Here is a 14,439-nt window from a genome sequence, read left to right as displayed (position 1 = left end):
TTTAATTTGCTCCATTTTCTCACTATGGCTGCCCGCTTACGTATTGCACAGAAATGGTGTCAGCCCTCTCTAATATACAAGAGGTTGAAGCCAGGATGAATAGAAAAGCTAAATGCCATGTGTTCTGACTCATCAGACCATTTAGATAGCGTCTGGCAATCCTGAATCTCCCATTTAATGAATCAGGGGGTGTATCTATAGGGGATGCAGAGGTTACGGTCATACCTTGGCATTGTTGCCTGAGAGGGCTCAATTGCCCCTCTGACTCATATGAGGACACCAACACTGTCAGTGATATTTCATAGCTGGGGAGCCCCTTTCTAGGTAGTGAATTGGGGCCATAGAACGTCAAGTTATGCCTGATATATGAACTACTATATACAGCTATACAGATCTTAGAACTTAGTCGAATGATGATCTTCATCAGCGTTGTCCTGTAACTGTTAGCTCTACCCTTATGCCAACCTCTGTTTCTTTTTTGCTTTCCTTTTTTTCTTGTGTGCTTCTCAATCTATTTGGTTTTTTGGATATAAAAAGTGGTCAAGGATCTTCTTTTTTGTCTACCTGATACCTTTTTTGACACTGTGATCATTGATTAATGGAGAGTAATGTATACTATCTTTATTTTTGTTTATTTGTGTTGTATTTGCCCCCAGCGTGGGGTAAAAAATATGTACTCTTATTTCCTTTGACAGTGGTGAAAAATATGGTAATTCAGTCATTAAAAATGGTGCGAATACTTGTGCTAAATACGTAATGACATTCAGAAGCCATTTTTTATACATGAACCAATGTCCTGCGTGTATAAGAACTTGGGCTCAACCAATGAACTTAAAGGGGTTTTCCCATAATCAATATTTATTCATTGATTTCTATGGGACTGCCGAAGATAGCACTAGACAACCCCATAGAAATGATTGGAGTGGTGGTTGAGCGTGGGCACTACAGCTCCATTCCTATGGTGCTTCCAGGAATAGCAAAGTAAGGTCGTTCTCAGGATCGGGTGTGGTCCCAGCGGTCGGACCCCTAACGATCAGATATTTATCACCTATCCTGTGGATAGGTGATAAATAATGATTATTAAATACCCTTTAACTGATCACAATAGTAATTACCCAGTCATACTGGAATACTCCTGAGCACCACATGGTATGTAATTATATTCCCACAGCAAATAATAATATATGAATAGTGACACCAGGGGCTTCTCCAGGAGCATAAACCCTCATCAGCAACATTCCTGCCGGTGATTCCGCTCCTGGAGGAGCCACTGACGTCCATATATGCAAAGACAAAGAAATTCGACAGCACTGGACCAAATGTGGGTGCACGCCTCTCCAGGACCTGATCCACGGTCCCTTAGAGTGTACACAGAGAAAAGACAGCGAGGCAGCACTTCTTAAATTAAATAGCAGCTTTATTCACCCGTGCAACGTTTCAGTCCTGCTGGACTGAAACGTTGCATGGGTGAATAAAGTTTAATTTTGGAAGTGCTGCCTCGCTGTCTTTTCTCTGTGTCCACTGTCCATATATGGACATTGACGTCAAGAGCTTCCCCGGGCTCAGCGTTTAAAGTAGAGCTGTGCCCGGGGAGTCCACTACGAGTGGAGGAGGTCACTCTGCTCCTCTGCTCTGTACTAATGCTGAAGCAGAGAGCTGATTGTTCCTGGCTTCAACATTGGATTCAACTGTATCTGCTTCCTGAGGACGCAGATACATTTGACACCGGGACATACCACCGGCCGCCCAGGATAGCGGGACACCACTTGGAATCCGGGACTGTCTTGCCGAATCCGGGATGGTTGAGAGGTATAAGCAATAATAATCAGTCCTATCTGCTTATTTATCTGTGTGTCTGTAGCTGACGTCTTTCATGCTGCATTCACAATCCGGGCAAGTCTTCACTTTACCTTTACATCATCATGGGTTAGGTTGGAGCTGCAGTTAGACTCGGTCAGGCTAGACAAAGACAAAAATAGAGTTTGCCATAATCCTTTTCAAAATGGTGTTACATTTTGTCACGTGCTGTGTAGCAATGTTTACTATTCTACACATAGGATAAACTTATGTAGGAACGTATTTTCACATAGAGATCAATATACCAATATGATATCCATAAAAATTACATCATACTGTATATGTTGGGTGAAGCAGGGCTTCTCAAATGTTTTCTAATGGAGCCTTACCAGCCAGAACATGATGACGCCTGTGTCTCAACACCAGTGGCCAACCAGTGCAATTAAAAATGTATCTAAAAATATCTTACATGCCTCTCCTGAAGCCAATAGAACAATAAAGTAAGAACAAATGGCGTAAATTATGTTAAGAAACCAGAAATTGGTGCAGCCAGATGGTGTATTCATATAATGCAGAATGGTGTGGCCTCACCAGTACCGCACTGCGGCAAAACCTTAACATGATTGCAGTAATTAATAGCTAGGGACGGTTTTAGGGGTTGGTAAACTGAGCAAATGCACAGGGCCCCTGTTTTCTACGACCCCTGAGGATGGTAACCTCAGGAGCAAAATAAAATCACACAGTATTTTTTAGCAGTGTATACTGGTGTTATTTGGGAATTCAATGGTATTAATATGTGGGGACTTTATGGCAGTATTTTGTGGGCTCTTTGAGGGAGTACTATTTGGACACTGCATTTTTTCAATATAGAGTAGCATTATGTGGGATGTATAAGATGTAATGTAGGCAAAGGTGGTGTAAAGCCAATGTGCAGAGTGGAAAGATGGAATAGAGACCAGGAATAAATGGCAAAAACAGTCACTTTACTTAGGCCATCGTTACTCTGACACATGGTCACAACACACTTGTCAGCAGATGTAAGTAAGAGGCACAGTCTCTTTAATATGTTTCAACTATACTCCAGTTCAACTTGGCTCAGGCAATGCTGGCTGCTCACCACTCAGTTGCAGGACAGAGTCTCGGCACTCCTCCCTGATACAGGGGCATGTCCTCTTCAAATTTCAGACCCTCACTTGGCCTCTAATGCTGTCTTTACACTTGCCTATAGGAGGCTCCTGCCCATACAACCACTAAATTACACAGTCTCACACGAGGAGGCTCCTGCCTGTCACACGGAGACTACAGGGATCGACATGGGGACGTTTTTGCCTGTCGCCCGTAAATACACTGAAACCACTCTAGTTTTCAGGGTCCTCACATGCCCTTCTGCATTACACAGCACTTGTGCCACACTGGCATTTTAGCAGCACCACTCCTCAAAACTGGTCCATAGCTCACGCACTGATCCCCATTAGACTGGAACAGCCGCCTTATAAACTATAAGCTTTTAACACCAGGTGTAAGGATGCATTATAGTCATGCTGGTAGCGTCCCTAACGCTGTTATGGGGCAGCAGGTACCCCCTAACTAAAATGGCATCCAGACCATTCATGCCGGCACCAAATGTCTTAAAGCTATAGCAGCAAGTCATCATTGCCGGTGAACCACAACCAAGTTACAGTATAAATGACAAGTAACATGCAATATACAGTAGGAAAACGTCTTCCTCCGAAACTCCATTCCTGGGGAGAAAAGCATATAATCTGCAAACAAAATGCATTTAAAGCACAGTAATATTTACATAGGACTTCTATATACACAGTGCAAAAAAATAGTCTAAACTTAGTGACCATTTTTACAATGCAATATTATTTTGGCACTATGTGGTGGTATGGTGGTAGGTAGTGATCTTAATATCCTTGCTACTGGCCCTTCACTACAAGTTATTGGGTCATGGGGACCTTCTCATGGAAGGGGCCCTCCTTGCATCTCAAGTTGATATCTCAAATGTCAGAGCTGAAACGATTCAGTTCACTGAACTTGTCTACCATTAACAATGAGAAGGTAATAGGTTAAGGACCACTGACTGACGAAGGGTGCAAAACGCACGTCGATATATGGACAGTTTTGTCAGGGTCTTCCCCAGAGCGGAGTCGTTGGCAGAGCGCTAGTATCGGCTCTGCTCCGGGACTCTGTGGAAATCCCTGACATCGCTGTCCAAACACCGTGTTCCAAATTATTATGCAGATTGGATTTAAGTGTCATAAACATTTAATTATTCGTTTTTCAATTAAACTCATGGATGGTATTGTGTCTTATGGCTCTTTGGATCATTGTAATCAATCTCAGACACCTGTGATAATTAGTTTTCCAGGTGTGCCCAATCAAAGGAAAACTACTTAAGAAGGACGTTCCACATTATTAAGCAGGCCACAGGTTTCAAGCAATATGGGAAAGAAAAAGGATCTCTCTGCTGCCGAAAAGCGTGAAATAGTTCAATACCTTGGACAAGGTATGAAAACATTGGATATTTCAAGAAAACTTAAGCGTGATCATCATACTGTGAAAAGATTTATGGCTGATTCAGAGCACAGACGGGTTCGTTCAGATAAAGGCATAATGAGGAAGGTTTCTGCCAGAAAACTTAATAGGATTAGGAGAGCAGCTGCTAAAATGCCATTGCAAAGCAGCAAACAGGTATTTGAAGCCGCTGGTGCCTCTGGAGTCCCGCAAACCTCAATGTGTAGGATTCTCCAGAGGTTTGCAAGTGTGCATAAAGCTATTATTCGGCCACCGCTAAACAATGCTCACAAGCAGAAACGGTTGCAGTGGGCTCAGAAATACATGAAGACTAATTTTCAAACCGTGTTGTTTACTGATGAGTGCTGTGCAATCCTAGATGGTCCAGATGGATGGAGTAGTGGATGGTTGGTGAATGGCCACCATGTCCCAACAAGGCTGCGACGTCAGCAAGGAGGTGGCTGAGTCATGTTTTGGACTGGAATCATGGGGAGAGAGCTGGTAGGCCCCTTTAGGATCCCTGACGGTGTGAAAATGACCTATGCAAAATACGTAGAGTTTATGACTGACCACTTTCTTCCGTGGTACAAAAAGAAGAACCGTGCCTTCCGTAGCAAAATTATCTTCATGCATGACAATGCACCATCTCATGCTGCAAAGAATACCTCTGTGTCATTGGAAACTCATGGTGTGGCCCCCATGTTCCCCTGACCTCAACCCTATTGAGAACCAGAAGCTCTGGGAGGCTATTCTGACATCCTTCAAAGATATTCAAGCAGAAACTGTCCAAATACTCACAAATTCAATGGATGCAAGAATTGTGAAGATGATATCAAAGAAGGGGTCCTATGTTAACATGTAACTTGGCCTGTTAAGTTTTTTTTGATTGAAAGAGCTTTGGATTTCTGTAAATATGACCTCCTGATGCTGCAAATTCAACAAATTACCATTTTAGTTCTCTTTACAACCTTTAAAATGTTTTGATCTTTGTGGTGCATTTTGAGTTTTTTACTTCTAAAAAAAATCTGTTATCATTAGGAGATTTGTTCAACAAAATTCGCATTATACTCCAACGGTTGATGGCTTGAAGATTATACTGACTGTCATTTGCATCGACTATTTAGGAAAATCAGCGAAAAATAACATTTGCATAATAATATGGAATGCGGTGTATATGGACAGTTTTGTCAGGGTCTTCCCCAGAGCGGAGTCTCAAGCAGAGCGCTAGCATAGCCTCTGCTCCGGGACTCTGGAATCCCCTGACATCGCTGTCCACATATGGACAGCGAAGTCTAGGGCTTCCCCAGAACTGGACAGTGATGTCAGGAGCACGGCTGGTGTCCCAGTAGGAGCACTAGTAGCGCTCTGCCTGGGACTGCAGCTCTGGGGTTGCCCCTGACATCTCTGTCCATATATGAACAGTGATGTCATGATCAGAGCTGGAATCCCAGGCAGGGTGCTAGAATCACCTCTGCTCCGGGACTCCAGCTCTGGGCAAGCCCCTGACATCACTGTCCATATATGGACACTGATGACAGTTGCTTCCCCAGAGTTCCGGAGCAGAGCCTATACTAGTGCTCAGATCTGGGACACCGGCTCTGGGGTTGCCCCTGACATCACATTCCGGTCCAGGAGGATCTCCTGATGTCACTGTGTATGAACAGCGACATCAGGGGCTCCTCCAGCAGAGGAATCCCTGGCCAAAGCGTCGGCAACGCCCTGGCTGGGGATTCCACTCCTAGAGGGAGGCCCAATGGAGCTATCTACTGGGGGTGTCTGTGGCACTATCTACAAGGGGTATGTGTGGCATTATCTGCAGAGGGCACTGTGGCAGAATGTGCAGAGGGCACTGTGACAGCATCTACAGAGGGCACTGTGGCAGCATCTACAGAGGGCACTGTGGCAGCATCTACAGAGGGCACTGTGGCATTATCTACAGAGGGCACTGTGGCATTATCTACAAAGGGCACTGTGGCATTATCTACAGAGGGCACTGTGGCATTATCTACAGAGGGCACTGTTATCTACAGAGGGCACTGTGGCATTATCTACAGAGGGCACTGTGGCATTATCTACAGAGGGCACTGTGGCAGCATCTACAGAGGGCACTGTGGCAGCATCTACAGAGGGCACTGTGGCATTATCTACAGAGGGCACTGTGGCATTATCTACAGAGGGCACTGTGGCATTATCTACAGAGGGCACTGTGGCAGCATCTACAGAGGGCATGGCACTATCTACAAGGGGTATGTGTGGCATTATCTGCAGAGGGCACTGTGGCAGAATGTGCAGAGGGCACTGTGACAGCATCTACAGAGGGCACTGTGGCAGCATCTACAGAGGGAGAGGGCACTGTGACATTATCTACAGAGCGCACTGTGGCATTATCTACAGAGGGCACTGTGGCATTATCTACAGAGGGCACTGTGGCATTATCTACAAAGGGCACTGTGGCATTATCTACAGAGGGCACTGTGGCATTATCTACAGAGGGCACTGTTATCTACAGAGGGCACTGTGGCATTATCTACAGAGGGCACTGTGGCATTATCTACAGAGGGCACTGTGGCAGCATCTATAGAGGGCACTGTGGCAGCATCTACAGAGGGCACTGTGGCATTATCTACAGAGGGCACTGTGGCATTATCTACAGAGGGCACTGTGGCATTATCTACAGAGGGCACTGTGGCAGCATCTACAGAGGGCATGGCACTATCTACAAGGGGTATGTGTGGCATTATCTGCAGAGGGCACTGTGGCAGAATGTGCAGAGGGCACTGTGACAGCATCTACAGAGGGCACTGTGGCAGCATCTACAGAGGGAGAGGGCACTGTGACATTATCTACAGAGCGCACTGTGGCATTATCTACAGAGGGCACTGTGGCATTATCTACAGAGGGCACTGTGGCATTATCTACAAAGGGCACTGTGGCATTATCTACAGAGGGCACTGTGGCATTATCTACAGAGGGCACTGTTATCTACAGAGGGCACTGTGGCATTATCTACAGAGGGCACTGTGGCATTATCTACAGAGGGCACTGTGGCAGCATCTATAGAGGGCACTGTGGCAGCATCTACAGAGGGCACTGTGGCATTATCTACAGAGGGCACTGTGGCATTATCTACAGAGGGCACTGTGGCATTATCTACAGAGGGCACTGTGGCAGCATCTACAGAGGGCATGGCACTATCTACAAGGGGTATGTGTGGCATTATCTGCAGAGGGCACTGTGGCAGAATGTGCAGAGGGCACTGTGACAGCATCTACAGAGGGCACTGTGGCAGCATCTACAGAGGGCACTGTGTCAGCATCTACAGAGGGCACTGTGACATTATCTACAGAGGGCACTGTGGCATTATCTACAGAGGGCACTGTGGCATTATCTACAGAGGGCACTGTGGCATTATCTACAGAGGGCACTGTGCCAGAATGTGCAGAATGTGCAGAGGGCACTGTGACAGCATCTACAGAGGGCACTGTGGCAGCATCTACAGAGGGCACTGTGTCTGTGGCACTATCTACAAGGGGTATGTGTGGCATAATCTGCAGAGGGCACTGTGGCAGAATGTGCAGAGGGCACTGTGACAGCATCTACAGAGGGCACTGTGGCAGCATCTACAGAGGGCACTGTGGCAGCATCTACATAGGGCACTGTGGCAGCATCTACAGAGGGCACTGTGACATTATCTACAGAGGGCACTGTGGCATTATCTACAGAGGGCACTGTGGCATTATCTACAGAGGGCACTGTGGCATTAACTACAGAGGGCACTGTGACAGCATCTACAGAGGGCACTGTGGCAGCATCTACAGAGGGCACTGTGGCAGCATCTACAGAGGGCACTGTGACATTATCTACAGAGGGCACTGTGGCATTATCTACAGAGGGCACTGTGGCATTATCTACAGAGGGCACTGTGGCAGAATGTGCAGAATGTGCAGAGGGCACTGTGACAGCATCTACAGATGGCACTGTGGCAGCATCTACAGAGGGCACTGTGTCTGTGGCACTATCTACAAGGGGTATGTGTGGCATAATCTGCAGAGGGCACTGTGGCAGAATGTGCAGAGGGCACTGTGACAGCATCTACAGAGGGCACTGTGGCAGCATCTACAGAGGGCACTGTGGCATTATCTACAGAGGGCACTGTGGCATTATCTACAGAGGGCACTGTGGCAGCATCTACAGAGGGCATGGCACTATCTACAAGGGGTATGTGTGGCATTATCTGCAGAGGGCACTGTGGCAGAATGTGCAGAGGGCACTGTGACAGCATCTACAGAGGGCACTGTGGCAGCATCTACAGAGGGCACTGTGGCAGCATCTACAGAGGGCACTGTGACATTATCTACAGAGGGCACTGTGGCATTATCTACAGAGGGCACTGTGGCATTATCTACAGAGGGCACTGTGGCATTATCTACAGAGGGCACTGTGCCAGAATGTGCAGAATGTGCAGAGGGCACTGTGACAGCATCTACAGAGGGCACTGTGGCAGCATCTACAGAGGGCACTGTGTCTGTGGCACTATCTACAAGGGGTATGTGTAGCATAATCTGCAGAGGGCACTGTGGCAGAATGTGCAGAGGGCACTGTGACAGCATCTACAGAGGGCACTGTGGCAGCATCTACAGAGGGCACTGTGGCAGCATCTACAGATGGCACTGTGGCAGCATCTACAGAGGGCACTGTGACATTATCTACAGAGGGCACTGTGACATTATCTACAGAGGGCACTGTGGCATTATCTACAGAGGGCACTGTGGCATTATCTACAGAGGGCACTGTGGCAGAATGTGCAGAATGTGCAGAGGGCACTGTGACAGCATCTACAGAGGGCACTGTGGCAGCATCTACAGAGGGCACTGTGGCAGCATCTACAAAGGGCACTGTGACATTATCTACAGAGGGCACTGTGGCATTATCTACAGAGGGCACTGTGGCATTATCTACAGAGGGCACTGTGGCAGAATGTGCAGAATGTGCAGAGGGCACTGTGACAGCATCTACAGAGGGCACTGTGGCAGCATCTACAGAGGGCACTGTGTCTGTGGCACTATCTACAAGGGGTATGTGTGGCATAATCTGCAGAGGGCACTGTGGCAGAATGTGCAGAGGGCACTGTGACAGCATCTACAGAGGGCACTGTGGCAGCATCTACAGAGGGCACTGTGGCAGCATCTACAGAGGGCACTGTGGCAAATTTCCGGTAAGTTTAAACCTAGCGCTATTATTATAGTAATGTAGTATTGTTATAGTAATGTAGTATTATAGTAATATAGTGTTATAGTAGTTCAAATAACTAATTAATTAACAATAATTTAGTAATGTATCAAATTTGAAAGTAACGCGGCCCGTCAACTTCCCATTTTTTCTATATGTGCCCCACTTACCCGGTCGAGTTTCAGACCCCTGCATTAGACTATGTTATAACTTTGTGGCTGGTAGAGCTGATGGTCCCATTGGAGTCGATGTTTTAATTATGTTTTTACTTTTTTGTATGTATTTGTATATGGGGGATTGTCCATGTCTATGGACTAATAAAGCATGTTTAATCATTAGACTTAACTTGTCTATATAGTCGTTTATTATCTTTTCAATTTGAGACAATTTTTGGTTTATTTAAGGACCACTAACTGGTCTACCACGTTTTTTATATTTCGTATACATTTTAAATTTTTTTATTTTAATGCTTTTCATTATATACAGAACGTATATTAAGTTATTTTGATAGTAATATGCAGCATAGAATCTCCAGCAGAAGATAAGAAAAGCCACAAGACTTCAATTTTACTACTGTTGACTGTCAGTTCTTCTCCGAAACCTTGTGATGATTTACCTCCTCGTGTGCTTTACTAGACCTACACCAATAATCATGAAAGAAAAGAACTTTGCCCGGATATTCCAGTTATGTTTAATAATTAACTTTCCCCATATTCTATATTTTACATAAGTTTAGGTCTGGGACACAGCAAGAAGAGCAACGACGATATTTATGAACAAGCATTCATCACAAAATTAAAGCCCATTGCATTCATACTGGATGGCCAGTATAGGACAGAATAGTTTATTCTATTCTCTTAGCTCCACACTTTTACAGGACACATACACCAGAGCTATAATGACCACATCACAACATTGTACAGATATGTACAGTTTAACAAAAAGTAAAGGTCAAGGGTCCCATACCAACCACCATTGCCATAATACACTAGATTTGGGTTCATAAAATACATTTGAGGAGCATTTATCATTTGCATTTTTGTGGTGGAGCCTGCACTTAACTGACAAAATGGCACTACCCTAATTATCAGTTCGCCCCTCCCTGGACATGTCCTTTATAGTAAAATGAAAATGAAGGGAAGAACTCTTACCTGCAATGCGACATTTTCAACAATTTAAGAGTTGTAACACTTTCTCAGCTCAGTAGAGGTCCTTTATGTTACTTCGCACCGTCACAACCTGAATGAAACAAACACAGGTTATTTTTTACTCCACTCAACAGAATCTTATCATATTGTATATTCTGGTAGGTCACATGGATTAATCATTTAACCTTCCCCATACACTGTTAGTTAAAACCAAACAACCGACTATATATGACCTTTACACTAATGTGTGGGGAAAAAACAGGTTGCAGAACGCTATAATTCTCAAACAAACTGTTCTACAAAAAAATTAAAAGGGAGTAATTATTTTGGAAAAACCTGATGATAAATGTGAACACAAGTAAGGCAAGGTAATTGAGACACATACACACTTAGAGAGGCTCTTAGACAATATGGGAACAAGTTCAGTGAACGTACTAACTATACTGTATAGTTGTACGTTGCCATAGAGTTGCCACCTTTTCCACGCAAAAATACCGGCCAGCTTCAGGGTGTTTTGACACAGTATTGTGTAATTTTTTTGCAGCGATTATGTCCAAATTGCAACAAAATTAACCACAAAACCAGCAGGTATAAATACACTTCTGCATGGATAAAAAGTGTGTGTGGTTTATGGGGTGTGACTTTAGGGAGCCTCAGACAGAAAATGGGTAGATGCAGACCTAGATGGAGGATAGACTTTCAGGGTCTCCAGGGGTGACCGAGGTGGAGATGGGAGAGAAGAGGCACAATAGTGTATTATCAATGGAGAATAGGTCAAGTGTAGAGGCATGTGAGTTTGTGCACACCTTTTTCGGTTGTACTAGAAGGTACAACACTCTTTAAAGTTGATTTCCACAGAGGGATGCAAGCAGTCTGTGGTCAGGTACTCAGTTCACTGGGTCCATGGTGCCAAGTGTCGTTTGCAGGGGTTCCTTATGCACACAGCACAGTAGGAGAAATAAGTGCCCAGTTGTCCTCCCTAGGGTGATAACGTACTGACAGTTGGCACGCAGTAGTTAGCTGTATACAGCACTTGGCTGTATACAGCACTTGGTTGTATGCATTAAGAAGTCTCCCCCAGGAGGTTTTCCAGACCTTTTGTGGAAATCCGCGATCATCCAGCTGGACATCTCTGTTGGATGGGGCAGGGGACCGCCGTCTGTCTTTGTCATCAGAAGTTTCCGTGTATGGTTAATACCTTTGGTGCTGCGACCTGTTGTTTCCAGGATGCCAACTGATGCTTCAAAGAGAGATGACCAGCGTAGATAATAGGTACAGAAATTATTTGGACAATATTATAAACAATGGTGACACGTTTCGAGCTCGGACCGAGCTCTTCCTCAGACCAGTAAATGACCTACACTAACTACTGTCATTACGTTATCACACTAGGGAGCACGTCTGTGCCCTCATTTCTCCTACTGTGCTTTCAGCATAAGGAATTCCTTCAGATAGACAATGGCTCACTGTAACTCAGTCAATATCTTCCTCCGATTTCCGCTCTTGACTCTCATGGCTGCGTAGGTAGGCATTGTGCAGATGTTTTCTGCTTCCTTGCCGGCTCCAATCCCCCGCCGGTGCCAATCTTACACTTGACCTAATCATAATGCTGTTGATCTTCCTAGGGCTAGGGGGCCTGGAAAATGAGAAGTAACCAATCCAAATAGGAAGTAATCTGACTGCACATTTATTATGCAAAAATACTGGCATTTGCTATTGCCGGTAAAATACCGGTAAAAATATTTTACTTTTACCAGCCTCCCAGTGTAAATACCATCTGGGCTCACTGCAGACTTCAAGATATAACATAGCTAAATCAATCTATCCAGTTCTTGAAATTCGGTGAAGGACTCATCTTTCACCTAATAAGGGTATTGACATACAGGCTCAATTGGGTGCCGTACGTATGGAAGGTCTTTTATCAGGCCACTGGCTGCCATGGCACCTGTAACGTCTATGGCCATGGCCCGTCGTTCTGACTTACCCCTCTACGGCCGTGGCCATGGACATCCGACTTGTGTGCAGCGTCGTCCTCCTGTGAGGCGCCGGCACTCACTTCCTGATACCGAGACTGTCTCCGGAGGGCGCACGCACGGTCTTAAAAGGCCAGTGCGCGCATATTGCAGGAAGTCTTCAATCTAGCCCAGGATGCTCTGGGCTATAAAAAGCACTCTGCCCTCTTGTTCCTTGCCAGAGCGTTGTTTGTTACCTGAAGTTTGTTGTGCTAATGGTCTCCTAGTGTCTTCCAGTTTTCCAGTGTACCCTGTTCCTGTATCCTGTTTCCGTGCTATCCTGTTCTAGTGCCGTGCTGAGCTGTTGCCATATTGTGCTGCGTTCCCGGCCCGTTCTGCTACGCCACACCTGACGTCAACCTGCCGCCTGGTCTCAGACGTGCCTGCCTTGCTACTGTCTACGTTGCCAGAGGTATCCTCTCTGAACTATTGACTCTGTACTTTACCTGTTTGGCCAGCTGCCACCCCGCTATGCGGTACGGCCCAGTGGGTCCACACCCCGCATCGTGACAGCACCCCTTAGGAGAAGAGTGTTGTTATATTAGATTGTAAGCTCTTAGGATCAGAGTGTTTGTATGTTAGATTGTAAGCTCTTAGGAGCAGAGTATTGTTATACTAGATTGTAAGCTCTCAGGATCAGTGTGTTTGGATATTAGATTGTAAGCTCTTAGGAGCAGACTGTTGTTATTTTAGATTGTAAGCTCTTAAGAGCAGAGTGTTGGTATAAGTGATTGTAGGCTCTAGGAGCAGGCCGTATGTGTCGCTTTCTCAATATTGTTGGCTCTGCTGAGCTTCTAATTATAAAGATAAACAGCAATATGCAGCAGCATAGATTTGATCCAGGGGGTGATATCCGATCGCCATATCTGGGGTCAGGAAGGATTTTTTTTCTCCCTGAGGTATAACACTCCGGGGGGGGGGGGGTTCTTCACCTTCCTCTGGATCTCCGGGTCCAGTGGCTCTCAGCTACAATGGTGGACTTGTGAGAATGAGCGCAGCAAGTTCTGTGGTCTCCACTGTGCTGACCGGAGAGTCAGTGTGTGCCTTTATTTAATTGTATAAAGTGTCAGTAATATTTTCATGAGACGGCTTCTAATGTTAATTAAAATAAAAACAAATTAAAAAAAATATTTTGGTGTTTGTTTTTTTGTCTGGAATTTCTCTGCACACAGTAAGGGTATGTGCACACACACTAATTACGTCCGTAATTGACGGACGTATTTCGGCCGCAAGTCCCGGACCGAACACAGTGCAAGGAGCCGGGCTCCTAGCATCATACTTATGTACGATGCTAGAAGTCCCTGCCTTGCTGCAGGACAACTGTCCCGTACTGTAAACATAATTATACTACGGGACAGTTGTCCTGCAGCAAGGCAGGGACTCCTAGCGTCGTACATAAGTATGATGCTAGGAGCCCGGCTCCTTGCACTGTGTTCGGTCCGGGACTTGCGGCCGAAATACGTCCGTCAATTACGGACGTAATTAGTGTGTGTGCACATACCCTAACCATGACGTGTGTGATCACTGCCACTCAGTATTTCATGAAAAACTATAATGCTGGGTTCACACGACCTATTTGTAGGCGTAAACGAGGCGTATTATGCCTCGATTTACGCCTGAAAATACGGCTCCAATACGTCGGCAAACATCTGCCCATTCATTTGAATGGGTTTGCCGACGTACTCTGCCGACGACCTGTAATTTTACGCGTCGCTGTCAAAAGACGGCGCGTA

At 45.6% G+C, this 14,439-nt stretch overlaps 1 protein-coding gene across 1 annotated transcript in view; it reads right to left on the bottom strand.

Annotated features, from left to right (window-relative positions):
• Positions 1–10,776, bottom strand: part of LOC142662857 (arsenite methyltransferase-like) — a 60,234-nt gene extending 49,458 nt beyond the window's left edge. Inside the window, exons 1-2 of the mRNA XM_075841081.1 lie at positions 10,698–10,776; positions 1,911–1,959 (exon numbers count right to left, since the gene is read on the bottom strand). Coding sequence (XP_075697196.1) covers positions 1,911–1,959; positions 10,698–10,711 — 63 coding nt within the window. The 5' untranslated portion in view covers positions 10,712–10,776. The remainder of the gene's footprint in view (positions 1–1,910; positions 1,960–10,697) is intronic.
• Between the last annotated feature and the right edge of the window lie 3,663 nt (positions 10,777–14,439).

This window comes from Rhinoderma darwinii, chromosome 11, assembly GCF_050947455.1.
Source record: "Rhinoderma darwinii isolate aRhiDar2 chromosome 11, aRhiDar2.hap1, whole genome shotgun sequence".
NCBI lineage: Eukaryota > Metazoa > Chordata > Amphibia > Anura > Rhinodermatidae > Rhinoderma > Rhinoderma darwinii.
This window is presented reverse-complemented; position numbering and strand designations above follow the sequence as displayed.